General features: G+C 34.3%; 2 protein-coding genes across 8 annotated transcripts; both read right to left on the reverse strand.

The window, feature by feature from the left end:
- Positions 1–4,451: 4,451 nt before the first annotated feature.
- On the reverse strand, positions 4,452–5,642 carry LOC142612828 (protein SRC2 homolog). The gene has a single exon (XM_075784992.1). It carries the CDS (start codon positions 5,533–5,535, stop codon positions 4,729–4,731), a length of 807 nt encoding a protein of 268 aa, XP_075641107.1. The 5' UTR covers positions 5,536–5,642; the 3' UTR covers positions 4,452–4,728.
- Positions 5,643–14,060: 8,418 nt separating this feature from the next.
- LOC142611874 (uncharacterized) lies at positions 14,061–19,016 on the reverse strand. 7 transcript variants are annotated; one of them, XM_075784022.1, is made up of 14 exons: positions 18,909–19,016; positions 18,783–18,813; positions 18,622–18,689; positions 18,510–18,549; positions 18,361–18,398; positions 18,138–18,251; positions 17,703–17,904; positions 16,518–16,846; positions 16,303–16,431; positions 16,047–16,180; positions 15,804–15,901; positions 15,555–15,646; positions 14,681–14,811; positions 14,061–14,451 (listed from the first exon to the last, which is right to left on the reverse strand). In XM_075784022.1, exons 1-14 carry the CDS (start codon positions 18,930–18,932, stop codon positions 14,382–14,384), a joined length of 1,500 nt encoding a protein of 499 aa, XP_075640137.1. In that variant the 5' UTR covers positions 18,933–19,016; the 3' UTR covers positions 14,061–14,381. The 7 variants fall into 7 exon arrangements, with proteins under 7 accessions (XP_075640137.1, XP_075640135.1, XP_075640136.1 ...); XM_075784020.1 differs by having other exon boundaries at positions 15,789–15,901; XM_075784021.1 differs by having other exon boundaries at positions 16,047–16,183.
- Positions 19,017–19,563: the final 547 nt, after the last annotated feature.

Raw genomic sequence — 19,563 nt, forward strand, 5'->3', positions numbered from 1 at the left:
CAAGGGGTAACATTGTACCAACAAAGGGGTTGAGAAAAGGGGATCCTCTATCTCCCTACCTTTTTCTTTTATGTTTTGAAGGGCTGAATGGTTTGATAAATAATGTTGTAAATGAAGGAAATATACGGGGTTACTCTCTTTGTAGGGGAGGACCAAAAATATCTCACATGTTTTTTTACAGATGACAGTCTCCTATTTTATCGAGCAACATTGGAAGAGATAAACACTATCCAAAGCATTTTGAAGGTTTATGAAAAAGCTTCAGGCCAGCGAATAAATTCAGAGAAGACAACGCAATGTTTTAGCAAATTAGTGACAAAGTCAATAAAAAATTCAATAAAAGATCTTTGTGTTCCAGAGATAAAGCAATATTAGAAGTACTTGGGGTTACCTGCAGTGGTTGGAAAGAATAGGAGAGCAAGTTTAAACTATATAAAAAATCGAGTTTGGGGAAAACTACAAGGGTGAAAGGAAAATTTTCTATCTCAAGCAAGGAAAGAAGTGCTCTTAAAGGCAGTAGTACAAGCCATACCCACTTTTGCGTTGTTTCAAATTCCTATTGGGTCTTTACAAAAATATTGAGATGTTGATTTAAAAATTTTGGTGGGGACAACGTGATGAGCGCATGAAGATTCATTGGATTGCATTGTTTCAAATTCCTATTGGGTCTTTACAAAAATATTGAGATGTTGATTCAAAAATTTTGGTGGGGACAACGTGGTGAGTGAATAAAGATTCATTGGAAAAATTGTGAGACACTTTGCAAACCAAAGAAAGAAAGGAGACTAGGTTTTAAAGAATTAACAAAGTTTAATGATGCAATGCTGGCCAAGTAGATATGGAGACTTATTCATGATCAAAATTCTTTGTTTTATCGTATCTTTTTAAGTCAAAATACTTTCCAAATGGTTCTATTTTTGAGGCCAAACGCTCTGCGGGTTCATTTGCGTGGAAAAACATTTTGATGGCAAGAAAATTTATTTCCGTGGGAAAATGGATGGTGGGTGATGGAAAGTCGATTAGAATCTTCAAAGATAGCTGGCTGCTTGAAACAAATGGAGGAAAAATCATCTCATCCCTCACGGCACTAGACAGTGAGGCTAGAGTGGAAAATCTGATTGAGCAGAGCTTGGGTCAGTGGAATGAGCAGGTGATCAACTCTTGTTTCATCCCATTTGAAGTACAACAAATAAAAGCTATCCCATTAGCTGTATCTCCCCAATCGGACTTTCTGTACTGGTGTTTGGAAAAAGATGGAGTGTACTTGGTGAAGTCGGGGTATAAAGCTATTTGTGAGGATGCAAGGCGAGAAGAAGCTTCAGTCTCAAACTCGGCAGCAACATCAGGTATATGGTCAGCGATTTGGAAGCTCAATGTGCCTGGGAAGATCAAACATTTTATTTGGAGGGCTTGTACAAATAGCTTGCCGACCAAAACAAACCTGGTAAGGAGAAAAATCATTTCAGAATCGTTGTGCCACCGATGCGGAAAAAGGGATGAGGATACGAAGCATGCTTTATGGGATTGTGAAGCAATAAAACAGGTTTGGTGTGCTGATTTTGGCTGGGTTAATCGGTTTGAAGCTGAGCAAGGAAGTTTCTTGGATCTGTTTGACCGAATGGTATCAACATCGGGTAAGGTAGAGTTGTTTGCTATCACCGCTTGGCATATTTGGGCCCACCGAAACAAAACCAGACTCAAGGAGCAAGCTGTACCGCTGGACAAGATCAGAGACATGGCCAAAACTTACTTGCAATTATTCTATGCTAGTCGTGACTTACTGTGCAGATGCAAGCCCAGAAAACCAGTTAGAAATCGCAGGTGGCTGCCTCCAAAACCAGGTGAATATAAATTGAACTTCGATGGCGCAATGTTTAATGAAAGTGAAGAGGCAAGAATTGGCATTGTAATTCGCGATTCTTCAGGTCAGGTCTTGGCATCATTGGCAGAAAAAATTAGGAAGCCATGTACAGTAGAACATTTGGAAACATTGGCGGCGAGGCGTGCTGTTATTTTTGCTGCTGAACTTGGTCTACAACAAGCGCATTTTGAAGGTGACTCAGAACTTGTGATTAAAGCTTTACAGATGGGCTCTGTGTCTTTCTCATCTTTTGGTCATTTAGCTAGAGATACTATAACTCATGTTAGCTCAGTTTTTCTATCTCTCGTTAGTAGGTCAAGAAGTGCTGTTGCACATGGCTTAACCCAGAGAGCAAGACTGTTTTTTCTTTTGTTGGTTTGGATGGAGTCTGCTCCATCAGATGTTGATTTTGTTTTAACTGATGTTCCAGTTTTGAATAAAATACCAGCATAGTTTTCCTTCTAAAAAAAAAAAAAAGTTAACACTGTAAATTGTAATTTTCATAATTTGATCTCTAATTATTATGATATTAGAGTCTTCACTTTTCTGCTAAAATTTATGGCAATGTTAGTTTAAGTTTCGTGGTTTTGTAACATAGAAAATTTTGCTTTCTTAATTGCATCATAAATAGTCAGGATATCCCTCCATTGATTTAATTGTTACTTGGTGTTAATCGCAATATCAACGTAGAGCAAAACATATTCGCAACCTACAGTCAAGTAGCATGCATCATCGATATGGACGAAGTCCTCTTTATCGAGAAAGTGATCAACCCATGGCCCATAAAGAAAATTCGCCCAAGATGGATCTTCAAAAAAGCACCTAAATCATAGGGGCAAAGCCCACGATTGCCCAAGCTAGCAGCCACTGAGATTCATCCAAGGCCCATTAATATGGTAATTAAAAGAACCAAATTTCTAGCCTAAGACCCATTTAAATTGGCTCATTGCCCATGCAAATAAACCTTAAATTCGGTCCAAGTTGGGTCTTCAAAGCAACACATGAACCATGAAACAATGCCCAGAAGCCTTGAGCTTGACCCTTGTGGTTGATCAAGTGGGCACCTGGCATTAATCTGAATTAAGCCCAAAAGGTCAAGCCATTGTCAAATCAGCATGTGTGGGTACTTGAATAATCCCAACAAAGATAGCCCCAAATCCATTAGCATAGCCCACGTGTTTGGGTTGTGCCAATGTATAAAAAGCAAGAATGAGCCCCATGAAAATTCAATGTCAAAGCGAAAAGACTCACAACAAATCAACAATAGGCAGCCAAAACCTGTGATTCAAACAAGCATAAGTTCAAATCCAAGTCTTTCATCATGTGAATCAAGCTCACAAAAGGAGAGACAACTAGCCAAGGGAAAGAGATGAGAAGCAGTGGGTTGGAAGGCAACTTGAAAATTCATTCCCTTTCAAATATATTGCAACTTGATATAATGTATGTCAAAAGTATTATAATTCAATATTAAATAATATTATCTTATTTTCCCATAAGAATAATTAAAGTTTGCTTCCTTCTAATTGTTGAAATCATTGTATTTTGGAGGACTAACGCTCAAGCAACTCAAAGCACTAGTTGTAAGAGGTAAAATATGTCTTAAAGAGATATTGTCAAGCATTAGCCTTAATCATAATTTGTATCATTAATTTTTAAAGCATATGAATTGTGAATAATTATATATAGTTTCTATTTTTGTTATATTGTGTAGAGAATAGCGATTTTATTTTTATTCTTGTTTATAGCATATGTTGGTGTTTATTATAATTGGATCTATTTGTGTCTTTGTTTACATAATAAAAAATAAAATAAAACTATTTTAAGCAATAGTTATGAATAAAAAGGTCGGAGGGGTGGCCAGAGTGGCTTTTCCACCTGGGCTTTATCATAGTAGAATTATCCGCTGAATGCAGACCTACAAGCAAAAAAACTGGTGAATTACAGCTATTATCCCAACCACACGATTACACTAGAAGGCTTTAAATGAAGACAGATGTTCTTGAATAAAAGTTGGCAGATGTTTCAAATGCGCGTTGTCAACTTGATCGTATGAATTGATGATAATAATAACGAGTAGGTTGATGTCAACCAATTGGCAAGTTGTCTTATAGAATTTAACAGAAAAGATATCAACCACCCGAAAAATATCTTATTTACCTGCTCTTTTACTTTTTTTGCAAAGAGTCACTAAGATTAACAATCAAAAGGCCTCACTTTTTTCGATATAAAACATTTTATCCATGAAGAAATGTTCTTGATAGAAAATACTTTTGATATCTTAAAAAAAGAAAAGAGAAAAAAAAAAAAAAAAGAAGGGCTTTTGGTCACACTAAAAATACTTTCATTAAAACCAACAAAAACTCATAAGAAATAATTAGCTAGGCAATAATGCACCTATGTTAGTTGTGTCAATGTAGAGGGTGGACTGGTGGGTGGGAGGATTTTTTTTTTTTCAAGATACGTGTATGCTTGGTTTGGATTGGGAAATGGGTTATGCTGTCTCACAAATGAATAGTCTTTCCCACCATTTTTGACATAATTTTTCGTTAATCATGAAATTTTTTTCCAAAATATGGTTTGAATCACAACAAAGAACGACAATAATAAAAATTCCATTAAAAAAAATGATAAGTCATACCATTTTTCAGTTCCATATCTTCGAAATATCACACCCAATTGCTTACATTACAAACTAGTATTACAAAGTCAAGCAATTTTTGAGGAGCTGCATCTAATCAAATCTTCCTAGAACACGTACCTTAATTTAGACAAAGTTAATGTGAATTTGGGAAAATACAATTGGACAAGAAAACTAAGAATAATAATTAGACCAAAAAGAATCAAAGAATCAAAACCACCAGCATATCCTACTTGGTATTATCTGCATCATTAGAAGCTCCATCATCAGAATCAGACACCAACTCTCCCATCAATATTCCACCAAGCATTCCTCCCACCACTGCCATGCCCAATTCTAACCCGACATTATTCCCATTATTCGTATTAGCTGGTTGCTGTGGCTGCACCACCTGTGGCTGCCCATGATGATGATATCCCAGCCCTGGTGGTGGTGTGGGATATCCCTCTGGCAGCGGCGGCGGTGGTGGACCGCCACCTTGAATAGGATATCCCATTGTAGATTGTGAAGTACCACTCTGAGGAGGATTATAAGTTTGTGGGATATTCAATCTTGATGGTGTATAAACTGAGCCACTACTCGTTCCTACATGTGGAGGAGGGTAGGCAGTAACTATTGGTGTATCATCCTCAAACTTATAGGACAAGTTTAGTTCCCCTTTTGGCTTGCCAGAGGGTTCTTTAACTTGGTATGTCAAATACTTAACAAAGTTGCCTTCTTCAGCTTTGTCTAAAAGCTCTTTCACAGGGACCGAGACCTCTCCAATCTCCTTGTCTCCACGGATGTGGCCTTGGTGCATGAGCTTGATGTTGAGAAAAAGGTAATTCATCTTTGCCACGGCTTCATCAAAAGTGAACTTCATGGTGTGGTTCCACATGGGGTTTGAGCCACAACCCTTGTCCACAGGAGTTCTTTGCTCAGTTTGGGGGTTGCTGGACATTGTGACTACAGCATACACGTCCATAGAATGAAGATGCTTCACGTTTTTGAGACCCCTAGCAGAGTTCATAGTTATCTCCAAGTTTTTTTTCTCCATTTTTCTTTACCTTCAGTTGAGTTTCCTTTATTGTTCTGATCTCTCTTCTTTCTCGTAAGACTCTCTCTATTTTTTCCTTCTGTTGTTTTGGATATAGCGAGGGGATGATATATATTTGGGGTTCATACGCAACAGGTAAAGTCAAAGGCAGTTTGAATGGAAGATAAGTATTAACGTGTTCAAGTGACTTTTTCCTTTGTATGTTAGATCCATGATCCATCTTAGGTTGATGAATAGTCCCACTCAATCACTAACGCCTATTTGGTAAATGATATTTTAGTACACGTTGTTTAAGGGTCTATTTATTTATTTTTATTTTTTTGTTGAAAGTAGTGTAAATAAATGTAAAAGTTAGCTGAAATATTACGGTAAGATCTATGAATAATACAAAAAAATGCAATGGGAACCATAATTAGTAACAAAAAAAAGCTGAATAGTAAAATAAACTTATTTTTTTAATTTGAAGCCAAACACACACTAAGGTGTTGTAAAAATACGTGAGTGAAAAAATATTATGAAAATATGTATTATACTGTTTAAACAACAAAAATTATTATTTAAACAACACAACCAAATAGATCCTAATTAATTTGGTCAACTATAGAGGGAAATTTTAGCTTTGTACTCCAACCATATTTTAATTATTTTGATATTAAGGCTGCGTTTGGTTGGGTATAAAATATTTTCCGAGTGTAAAATAATTTCAGGTGAAAATATTTTCGAGAAAGGAAAATATTTTTAGGTGTTTGGTGGCATTTTAAAAAATACTTTGGAAAATATTTTCAAGTGTTTGGTAACATTCTAAAAATGCAAATTTTTTACTGATTTCTCACATCTTCTAAACCATTTTCTCACATTCCAAACAAATTTTATAATAGAAAATTACAATCTATCAACTTCTAAACAAACAAAAATCAAAACAACACATGGCCAAATCATTCGGTCCAACTGAGAGAGGGAGGTGAGACAGGGAGGAGGAAGAGAGAGATCGGTGGGTCACCAATCTCGCCGGCGCGATCACGCGCATCGATCTCGCCCGGCGCGAGCTTGACGGCGCAAGATCGCGCCTCGATCTCGCCCGACGCGAGCTCGACGGCACGAGACCGCACCTTGATCTCACCCAACACGAGCTCGACGGCGGGCCTTTGGGTTGAGGACGACGATCTTGGCTTCACCGGCGTGATCTGGCTTCACCGGCGATCTCCCTCTAGCTCTCTCTCTCTCTTTTCTGGTGTGGGTCGTTGCTCTCTCCCTCTCCTTCTCTGTTTTCCAACGAAAAACTCTATTTGAAGGTAAAATAGAAATGGAAAATGTTTTCCGGGTGGGGAGGGATTATTTTACGGTCAATGATACTGATTTTCCGTTTGACCAAAATTTTAGGTGTTGCCAAACACCCGCAAATGCGTAAAATAATTTCCTGAAAGTGTTTACCATCGAACCAAACGCAACCTAAAAGCAAAGAGTTTTGCTTTAGTTTTTGTTTCAATTTCGTGTCAATAGGTAGCTTTCGTTTGTTGTTTCTTTTAAGGTTTGAAGATCAACTGGGTGGGCTCAACCAATTTTGGGGCTTAAAAGCAAAAATGTTAAGTAGGGCTTTTTATTTGCATTATTATCAACGAATTTTTTGTTCATTTGCTATATTTTCACCTAATTTTTTTTTGTTGTGTCTTGTTTAATATTAATAACAAATTTATCTATAAATACCTTTTGAGATTCAATTTGTTGTTCTAATTTTTTGTTGTTCTTCTTTTTGAGTTTTTCATATTTAGAATGATATTTTTTAGTAGACATTTATAATTACAAAAATATATTTATAAATAAATGAAACATGATTTATAATAGAAAATTATAATTTAACTAAAATCAAATTTAAAGCATAGAGCAATAGGCCTAATTTATCAAAATTAAGATTGCAACTTATTAAATGATGTAGTCACTTTATACTCAACTTGCACAAATAAAAAATAAATTAGTACTAATACAAAAAGTAGATTATTCTTAAAGGATAACTAATAAAAATATACTTATACAATAAAAATTAAATAAATCACTTCAAATATATATATATATATATATATATATATATATATATATATATATATATTTTTTAAATCAGTACCAACAGAAATGGGAAAAATCAAACTAGTTAAAATATAAAAAAAACTTTAAGTGAAGTAACAAATGGGTTGATGTGTATTTTTTTTTTTTTAATTATAGCTAAATGTGGATTTTTTTTAATACAAGATAGAATTTCTACTCTAGCTTAATCTAAATGTATATAGGCAAAATTTGCCAAATAGTATGTTTTTAGAAAAATATTAGGAAAGCAGCACATGAAAAAAGTTATTTAGTTAGTTAGACTGTTTTTAAAAGTCGAGTTTGGCTAACTCGAGTTTGGGCTGGAAATCGAGTTTGACAAAGTCGACTTCCAAACAGGACCAAGCAGGATGCATTAATATTGCTTGGAAGTCGAGTTTGTCAAACTCAACTTCCAGCCCAAACTCGAGTTTGCCAAACTCAACTTACAAAAACAGTCTAACTAACTAAAAAACTTCAAACATATGCTATTTACCTAATTTTTTTTTCTAAAAAAGTACTGTTAAACAAATTTTGCCGTATATATGTATGTAAAGCTCCCTCCTAAAGACTTAAACCCCGGTCTTTGCCCCCAACACCCCACAAATATTTATATTTGTAGAGTGACCACCATACCAAAGGGGCACGATAGTAGCTAAATGTAAATTAATGTGTAATTGATGTGACACATCAACCCGCTAGAGTCAATAGATTTTATTTTTTATTTTTTTATTACAAACTAGTTGTCAGTGTTTTGGATTATAGCAGGAGCCTTTTTAATATAAAATACATTCTATTAGCTAATAAAATAGCCTTAAATATATAGTTTTTTAATTTGGGTAAAAGGGTAAATAGGTCTTAATTAAAATATAATATAAATATATTATATTATATTATATTAAAAGAGGGAGCTTTAAAAAAAAAAAAAAAAAATTGGATCCTTAAGCAACTGCCTTAGTTGCCTATATAATAGAGTCGGCTCTACTAATAAAACAAAAATATCCCAAGTACAATTTCTCCGATGCAAAATAAAACTATATGAGCGTTTTAACTTTACTTTTAACTAATCTGAAGTTTTTCAAACTTGGAAGATATTTGTAAAGTAGTTAAGTTTCAAAGCAAACGATATTTTTTCAATCTTGAGTTTAGCTTGTTGGTTAAACAAATGAACATAATCAAAATTTTGTTTTTTCAAAGTTGAGCTTGAATTTGATTCATTTACATCCCTAACTTGAATCAGCTCCCTTGAAAAATATTTCATTTCCTATATTATTCCTACAACGTGCTTGCCTATTGGTTATTTTGTATTTTTTGTAAGTTAGAATTTCGTGGCTATCACAGGCTTAGAAAGACAGCATTAGAAACCCAAATTACATGTTTATATATATTTTTTTTTTTTAAAAACCCAGATTACATCAAGCACATCCAAAAAGCCTAGGAAGGCAATCGTTTTAGAGAATAGAGAGGCTTGGGCAAGGGGAGCCGACATCATTTAGAAGTTATTTATTTTTTTATTTATATTGGTTAGAACTGAATGTACTACTACCAGAACATCATAGAAGTTGAACATTCAAATTTTAGCAAAGGACAATAATAATCAGCAAAACATTTCATCAAAACCAAAGATAAGGCCAAGTCTGGCTCATTTATTCAGTGATGAGGCTTTTTATTGATAAGTTGTTGGATCAAGTTTGAGTAATAAGTAATAACAGCTATTGTCTCGGAACAGGAACATGTGGGAATGCTATTACATTCAAGATGAGCCTAACCTGTCAGTTAGGCTTGAGAGCTATAGAATGACTGCGTCAACCAACAAGCACACGTTGCTTGTGCTTGGTGGACCTGTGGTTGATAGAGAGCGAGAGTCCACAGGTACTGAGTAAGTGTCCATCTTAGAGTATTTTCATTAAGCATACTAATATACTATAATGCTAAAAATGCTATTAATAATATTCAACACACAAAAAACACACTCCATCAAACATGTCAAATGCTATAATTTTTTACACCAAGCTAAAGTGAGCTGTCATCTCTAGCAACTCAATGTAGCAAGATAATATGTTTTATTTATTTATTATTTTCTCTTTTCTCTGATCTCTCATTCTCTCTACCCTTTTTCTCTTTCTCTTTCTTTCTGATCTCTCTACCTTTTCTCTCTTTCTCTCTTTTTCTCTGCCTCTCCGTCTCCCTCTTTCTCACATCAAGCTTCTTCTTCTTTTTTTTCCTGCTCCAAATCAGCACCAGTGTGGAGATTGGCATGTAAATCGGCATAGAGATCAACATCGATGAGCTGCCATGTCTAAATTCTAAATTCTTTTTGGAGATCTGATTTAGTGGGTTTCGTGGGTCTGATTTGGTGACTGTGGTGGTCATCAGAAAGGTTGGGTTGGGTTTTGTGGTGGGTTTTAGGTGGTGGCTTGGGTTTCAAATTTTTAATTTTACAGTGGGTGGTGATTGTGGATTTAATTTGATTTTTAAAGTTTGGTGTTTTTGTTTTTCTAATTGGTGGTGGATGCTGTTGTGGTTTTGAGCTTGTGATTTTGGTGGTTGTAGGAGATGGTGACAGTGGTAGTGATTGTTGTGGTTGTGGCCGGTGGCGGCTAGTGGCAGTGGTTGTGGATGTGGATGTGATTTGCTCAGTTAAGATGGAAGAGTGTGAGTTTGTTGGATAGACAAGTGAGTACGAGTGGCTAGTGTTTTTTTTTCCAGTGATGGTGGATATGGGTTTGCTGGATTGAAAGGTCTGTGTGAGTTTGCTGGGTTGAGAGAGACAGAGAGGAAGAGAGAGAAAGAAATATATATTGAAGAATAAAGAAATAATTAAAATATATATATTTAAATGAAGTGGTAAAAATACTAAAAAAATATAAAAACTTTAATGTTAGATGTATTGTAAAATGTGTGCATTGTAAAATGAGTTGTTAAAATAAATAAAGTGACTTTTTAATATGCTAAAGACTAAAATTTTTGAAACTTTTAATGTGAATGCTCTAATCAGGGTTGTAAAATGTAAATGTATCAAGCTGTTCATAAAACAATTAGGACTTGTCTCAATAAAAAACCTATTTGTGTTTGTTTGATTAAAACAAGTCAAGCTTGAGCCTTAATTTTAAACTAATTTAATAAACAAATTGAGCCCAAGAAAAAAAAAAAGTTCACAAACAAGCTTGTGAACAACCTGACTTGATAATAAAAAAATTACCAGAGCTTAAGCTTGTTTATGAGCTTAAAAAATCAAGTTATATCTTACTAAGCCTATAATTAATTATAAGTTAAGACCACTTATTCAAACTAAATGGGACCACTTGGTAATATGTTTGATGAGTTCTAGACGCCCACATTAACAAAGGAAAAAAGAAAAACTAATAATACTCTGCCTCCTAAGTTTATTTTTATCCTTCATTCTTACACTTGAGAATTAAGCAAAAGAACTAGAAATCAAAAGGTTGGAATAGAAGTTTCCTGTATTTTTCTTCAGGCGTGTTAAAGGAATAGGAATTATACGGATGTTTTTAACTAATTTAATATTGTTTTTCTTACAATAAGTGAGGGGAAAAGGATTTAGATCTAAGTTCTTCATAAGAGAACTAGACAATACCACTTAAATCCAAAACATTTAACTAATTTACTTCTTCAACGAGCAAGATTTTTGTATGGTAATATGAGATAGTTTATTGTGTTTGATATGGTGACAAATTTGGTCAATATAAATTTTTTTTTTTCCTGAAATCAACTAAAACTAATTCCAAAAAAAAAAAAAAATTCCAGTGTGTACATCTTCCCCAAAAGCATATTTTTCGATAAATCAGAAGGAGAGTAAACTTTGCAACAAATATAAAAGCTTCTCCTACAGTCCTACCCATCTTTTTCCACAGCTACCCGATTTTCCGGGATATGAAATCATGTAGTGCAATATTTGGAAATATAAAAGAAGTTATAAAGTGCCCCACACCAAGTATGAATTGACCATTGGCCAATCTTAGTTCAATGAAATCTTTCACCTATCTATCTATTTCCCCAATTACCTGAATTTTATGCATATGAAATCATACATCATGTTTGACTATGAAATGATTTTTATAGTGATCCTATAAGGCTATAGGTGAAGTTGATAGTCTTCTCAAAAAAAAAAAAGTGGGGGGGGGGGGGGGGGGGGAATAAAATCTAATAATATAAAGCATCTAGTTCAGTGGGCATTCTCTAAGAATTCCCAGTTGCATTACGTCCCAGACAAAAGCATGAAATAAGAAAAGGAGGACATTGATCATATTCAGTAATTCAGGCACTCTAATCTCTTCCCATCCTAAATGTCATCAATTTGTAACAATCATACACATTCTCTGTGAATGTAAATATAAAAATCATCTAGTTCAGTGGGCATTCTCTAAGAATTCCCAGTTGCATTATATCTAGACAAAAAGCATTATAAGAAAAGGAGGGCATTGATCATATTCAGTAATTCTGGCACTCTAATCTCTCCCCTAAATGTCATCAATTTGTAACAATCATACACATTCTCTGTGAATGTAGACGGGCTTGTCTTCTTTGAGCACCTCTTCCTGTCACTCTTCCAACTCAAATTTCCAACTCTCCTCCCCAGACGTGACTGCAACAAAATCTAACAAACTAGTTAAGGATAAACCAAGTGGGGTTCCTTGAATTACTCTGTTTGCTTTTGGAATCTGGCAGTTTGGCTTTGTCAAAATAATTATATATTTAGACAAGCTATAGTGTCTATGCAAACCCTTACTAACCATGCCTGCTAGCTTGCCACAGAACATACATTTGTTACCTCTGAAGAACAAAGCAAACCCAGCCATACTCTAAATCTAATTTGCTAAACACCCCCAATGATTCCCAACATCACTTTAAACACAGATGGTAGCATTGGTAAGGTGGGATCAAGGATTTTACTCAGAAATCATGAGGGAATTTGGATCAAGGGTTTTTTTTTTCTTCTAAAGGCTAGGTACAAGTACAACTATGAATAACATGGCAGCTATATGAGTTGTCTGCTCTGGCCATCAAATGGCCTAGGGGTTAGGGTACCAACGTTTTTTCTTCTTCTTCTTCTTCTTCTTCTGCTTTTTTTTTTTTTTTAGTTACAATTGGGGTGAGAGGATTTGGACTTTAGATGTCTCCCTTCAAAACACTAGTAGGTGTCAATTGAGTAGTTAAGATACAAGACTCTTGACACCAAATATAACACGTGCTTCAAGTACTTGTCTGAATTATTCCTACCCTATTCGTTATTTTGTATTTTTGGTAAATCAGAATCTCATACACATCCAAAAAGCCTAGGACATGGGACAGCAATGGTTAAAGAGGCTCCAGCAAAGTAAGTCAATATCATTTAAAAGTTAAACATTCAAATCTTCAGAGAAAGAACAAGAAAGAATCAATCACAAAACAATTCATTAAATGTAATAAAATTTTAATCTCATATGCTTACACCATATGGTACAATCTAAAAAAATTGAATCTATAAAATATTCTTGCTTCAATTGTATACCTTTTCTTTGCAGTTTGCACCAAATAGATATCATCTCTTCCATTATAATACATTTTGTTTTGATTTATCAAAAATATTTTATTTTACTTTGAGCTCCCTTCTCTCCTTTAGACATCAACTCATACTAGAACTATGTTTTCAAAAACCATATTGTAGATTCTTTACTTAGAAATCAAATCTTAATTATAAACTAATATTAATATAATCAATCGATCATAAATTTATAGTTTTACCATCACTCTCAATTTATCTTCAAATAAATATGCAAAAGCACTTAAAACTAATATTAATTTTTTTAATAAAAAAAAAAACTATAAACTAAAGTTAATATCCAGTGGAGCAGTTTACAACTAGTTTCATTTAAACAATAAGACCGTCCCATTTCATTCAGTGATGAGGTATTTATTGAGCCATTGTTGGACCAAGAGTGAGTGATAACATACATTGAGCATCTCCAACAAATAAGGCATATTTTCACCCAATTTGGGGATCCACTTTTTTTATTTTGCCTATCTACATTTTCAAATATACTTTCCAAGGAACTCTATGATGATGAAGAGATAACATTCTTAAATTAACGCTAACCTATAAAGTATTCTACAAGTACTTGAATTTGGCGGTAAAAAAGTCCTAAAACAATTAGAAATAAGAAACTAAACCCACATAAAAATATCTGAATAATTATATTTAACAAATGACAAAAACTGATCCCTATATGATGTCCTATACTCCACCATCAACATACTTTTTTTTCATCAAAGTAGCTTCTTCAAATATTTCAATTCAAATCTATCCATGTATTTGTTAGTCAAAGACAGTAGGCAAACAATGAAAACTTACGTTACTATGCTTGAAAGATAAAAATTTGTTTTGCCTTGGCCTCTCACGCTCCCTTGGTTATCTTGTCAACCAATCAGTCACAAGAAACCATCTGAAGTATATTTTTAAGTTTCTTCCTCCATTTCATTTCACAGAAGAAAATCTTCCTTTCTCACTCATTGAATTGTCATTAGTGGGTACAACTTGAATTGGGTCAGGGCATTAAATTAAGGAAAAAGATAGTAAAAAGAAAAAAAGAAAAAAAAAATGGATTACAGATTTGTAACATACTTTGTCCAAACATGTCTCTCGCGTGAGTGAAAAAAAAAAAAAAATTTTGAGGGCTGTACACAGAATCACATGATTGTGGATGAAACTGATCTGAGCATATGATCCCTATAATGCACACATACCTCTAATTTTGACATACCTGAGCTGGTCAACTTACAATTTGGGAGAAATACATAGAGAGAACAATGCTCTCATCATTGCCTGCTTTTACCTCCTTCCTGGCCAGAAAATTTCACCATTAAACTTTATCTTCATCATTTTAACAACTTATTAATTATCCAATTGGTCTAAACCATGCGATGGAAACTTTTCAGCACAACTATTGTGGTGCACTAGGAAAAGACTTACTTTTTAAATAGATTATTCAAGAAATAGTTGTCTTCTTATTAGAACATGGAAAAAGAGACCAGTGCAAACATTCAAATTGCACTATCCATAGTTCCATACCATGGTGGGTGAATACAGATCGAGTTCCCAACTTCAAGGTCAACATCACTGCAAACTCTTGGATTAAAAATAATTGTTGTTTTCCTTCCTCCATTTATCATTATTTGAGGGCTTCCTGATGGTGTGGGGCTCTGCAAAAGCAGGAATGCACCTTCAATCCTCATTTACCAAACACTTAAAATAGACATGGATATATATTGAATCAGAAACATCCAGCTGGAGGCAAATGTTAAAAACATTTTATGCAAGTACCCATCCCAGAAAAATAGTCTGGGTTGACTAAACATACAAATTAAGGCACTAATTATCATATAATAAACCCTTCCCCATATCAATGCTTTCCAAAATTGCCATCTGAAGCAAATTGTAAAGATATCAAAATTTTGAATTCTTAAAATAAAAAGGGTGGAATGATAAGGAGAATGTTTTTGCATTTTAACTTTTGAACATGAAAAATATAGAAATTTGGACTATAAATATGGATGGAGCAAGTATCTTACGACTACTTCACACCCTAAGGGCATACTGAGCAACACTCTCCATAACATCGTGTTAAATAATGTAAATTTTGAGAGGATGGTTGAGAAAATTTTGATGTTGCAGCTAAGATGCAACACTTCTCACATCTCTAAGAAAGTTTTAGTTGCTAAACATAACTAACAAGATTTGAAAGCAATTTGCAAATAACTACTCGGGTTGTAGAATCTAATTAAATTCAAAATATTGTGATTTTGTAAATTAGTTGTAAATAAAAAAAAAGAAAGCACCTTTTCAATTATTATCTTTCAGGGAATAAATGTTAGCCATAATTGGTGGTTGTATCAGCAAGGTTTTGCAAATAATCTACATAACTTGTTTCAATTTTAAACATGACCTCTATGTTCTCGCCAAAAGAGCATTGACAAACTATCAGCTTTGCATCCAAGTATCTTGCCAGGATTTTTACAACGATGCTGCTTACTTCATCTGAGGAGGTATGGAACAATAATTAGTGTAAGGAATAGGAAAAACACAAGCACAAACTTATTAATTGTTCAAGTGACTCGTCTATGCATATTGTTTTCATTTCCATGAGTTAACATGCTCCTTTGAAAAATAAATAAATTACAGTCACAATTTTTACTAATTTTGTTAGATCCAGTCTGCAACTTCTTCAAGAAATCCGCATCTCTTTCTTTTTCATTCTGCATGAGCTGTTGCAACTTCCCAAATAATCCAATTCTGCAGAATTGGGAAGCACACATTCTGAGTTCAGAACTACTCAATTTGAATTCACTCTATGAACATCAGCATAACAGGAAAATAATTAGAAAAATTTTCACATAATATGGTGAGATGTGACACACAATATTTTCCTATTAGTTACCCTGATGATTTAGGCACTGCAACAAGGGCCCCTTCATCATTTAAAAAGGTGGCACCTAAAGTTTCTTGAAACCGATCTGCCATAGTTTGCCCCTTCATTTCTGGGATTGTAACCTTTAGCTTTTGATCTGTGGCCTGCTTTAGCATATAACTAAGAATACATATCGTACAATACAGTACCAACAAGAAGGAAAAGAAGGGAGGGGGAAAAGCGGGGGTTGGGGGGTGAGGGTGAGGGAGTTAAACACAACAGATACCTTGTCCTCACTAGATGATCCACTACCCATGGATTCAGAGGAATCCTCTCTGTCAACAGTTCTATCTCCCAGTGGAGAGATAATTTTCTTTGCAACAATCTGCACCCTTTTAGCTTTTGTTCTACTACACTGCAGCAAATAGCAGATCAATCTGGGAATGGATAGCAACAGGTAGAAAAGAATAAAAATTTCCGGGGTCAAAGAAGACAGCAAACCTTTTTAGAAACTCCTTTCTGCAAACTAGCTCTGTCCTGAAGGCCATCTAGAAGCTCAGCCATCGATGGCTCAGTGCATCCATGCCCAAGAGCTCCTACTTCAGCATGTAAATTCTCTGACTGGAATTGATTCTTTCTCTGACAATTGTCAAGAACCTCAGCAATTGAACGTTCTTCGGATCTAGGTTCAAACGTGTCCAATCTTTCAGGTGCTTCATGAACCTCAAATGACACATCATTTTCATCCTTAGATAAAGAAGGCCAGGAGGGTTCTTCCTTACATGACTGGAAACGGAATGAAAATTTTTGCTTAACCCTGCATCCAACTCCTGCAGCAGTTGATTCTCAAGATTACCGTACAGAAACAGTTTTGTCTTAAGTCAAACAGAACCGGTTTCATAATAAAAAATAAATATAAGACCATTTACAAATGAAACATAAAGCTCTATCTCATCTCAGGTCTGATATAAAGGTTGATTACCAAAAAATTCAACTCCAGAAACATATCTAAATTATAGAATAATAGCCAACCGTTAGCAAATCTGATTGTTGCCTTAAGTATACAATGTACTTTCAGTTTATATGGACTTGCATGGACATCTATGTTAACATCTGAATATTACTGGTTTTAATATATTGATTCACTCAGGCATTCCATTAGGGCTGGACTCTGAAGCATAAATGACATTAATGATTAAACCCCATTGTACCCTGTAAAAACTGAAAAGTAATTAAACAAAGAGAGTATTCCACATATCCTTTTCTTTGTGTTTTCCAATTTCCATTTTATTTCAACAAGCAAGACTTTAAGAACAAGCTCCTACTCTCAACAAATTGGGACAACATACACACTGAATCCATGAATTGATGAGCTATGTAAAATATTACATGGTACTGACTACTGAGTATGAATTTGAAAGCTACCAAGAGGGGAAAAAAACTACATACAAACTGTATTTAAAACTATTTATAAGAAAAAATAAAGACATACTACCAAAAACATATATATAAAAAGTTAACAAAAGATGCTCCCATGGTAACAACCTGTTTACTTCCTCCAGTGTTTGACATATACACACACACACAAAAAAACCTTATATATGCAGATTAACATGTAATGCTTACACATTGATATGGCAAACATTGGTTTTAAGAAATCATAAGATAATTGGAAAGAGAAAACACCTTTATAAGATTTGCTTGCTTTGGAGTAGGCAGAATGGGTTGATGCATTCTCATTCAAATGGAACAGTGCCTCAGCTTCTTTACTTACAGCAGACCATGTCCGTGCACCATCTTGCATCCCACTTCCAAATCTACAAAGGCTGTCTTCATGGAGCTTTTTAGCATTGGAGGAATCAGAAAATTTCGACACCACGTTGTTTACCTATCCAAACAGATAACAAAGAATGTTACCATCTTGCAACAACAACAACAAGAGAAACCATAAGAGAGTCCGCATATTTACAATACAAACCCAAAACAAGCTGTCGCAATTGGTAAAAAGCAATACAAACACAAAGCAAAAAGAATCAAATTCACTGCTTCCTATCAGCTTAAACTTTTGGCACATATGGTAATATATCATATGCTAAATCTCTAGATGTTACTACACTGTACCTCATCATCGGAGATGATTTCCTCATCCGAGTGGCACTTGAATGCCTTCCTTGCCTTGTTACGAAATTCAGGCATTTCAACATCATCATCTTCAAGAGAGACATGTGTGTCATTCTGATAAAAAAAAAAAACAACATTACAAATACAAAACAAATTCTAATTACACAAAGTGGCTGCGAATACAAACTATGTATGACACACAAAAAGTATTGATAACACATGCCTTGCTACTTTTCTTTCCAAAATTCCATTCAGAAGTACCTGCATTGAAAAACCACATTGACACACCCAAAAAAAAAAAAAAACATACTAACATTCAAATTTAGAGTTATTATCAAATAAATTTTTGATCAACAATATAATATAATATACCTCTAAGTATCTCGAGCCGCGACAAAACTTGCAGTTCCTCCTATCAAATGAAAGCATGAAGTTGCAATCAAGAATTTGAAATCTGTGGTCCAAACAGGAAAGAGAAAGCTACCTTTTTCTCCAAAGCACCGGTTAATGAGGCAGAAATTTGGGGCAATTTAGAATCGTAATCTTCCTCATCTGCCAAATTGTAATCAAAACGACGACGTAAGAGAGAGAGAGAGAGAGAGCACAAAAATGAAAAAAAAAAAGTAAAAAAAAAGTGAGGATTACCGGAAATGCTGTGGTCGGAGTCGGGATTTTGCTGAATGGGAGAGGAAACAATAGGAGAGGATTAGCTTATTGAATCAAATCAAAGCAAAGCAATTTGAGAGAGAGAGTGAGAGTGGGTGTTTTTACCAGAAAAACGTTTTGCCGCCACATCTGGGTGCGTCTCAGTCAAGCCAAGTACCAAGGTGAATTTGTAGTACTTTACGGAAAATATGGAGGAAGGGAACGGAATAGAATTTAGGGCTAAAATTTAAAAATTTGAAACTTAAAACCCAAATGTGCCAAACTTTATGGATAAAATATAAATTTTGCATTGCAAAAATTTAAGTTGCCTACTTTTAGTTTAAACTTTACCTATTTAAGGTTTGATTGAAATTTAAGTTGTTTACCTATGATTTGAAATCTCATGATACAAATATTTTGCTAGATTTTTTTTTTTTTATTTGATCTTATATTTTTATGTTTTTTGTGTTTTTGGAAAAGAGAAACATAAAAGTAAAGCAAATTTATGTATTTAGTCATGTTTTTTAACAGGTTAAGAAAATCTAACTAAACTAACTTCAGGCGGGTAAAGTGTCAAATTTCAAATCACAGATAGACAACTTAAATTTCGACCAAATCATGAGTGGGTAAGTTGTAAAACTTCAGAAAGTAAAAATGTAAAATTTTAAATACTCTCACACTTCAGTGGTAAAATTTAATTCCAAACTTTCATAATGTAAAATTCAAATTTTCCAAAATTTTAAGTTTATAGTTTGCAAATTATCCTAATTTTAAGAAATCT

Source organism: Castanea sativa, chromosome 10, assembly GCF_040712315.1.
Source record: "Castanea sativa cultivar Marrone di Chiusa Pesio chromosome 10, ASM4071231v1".
In the NCBI taxonomy this organism is placed as follows: Eukaryota; Viridiplantae; Streptophyta; class Magnoliopsida; order Fagales; family Fagaceae; genus Castanea; species Castanea sativa.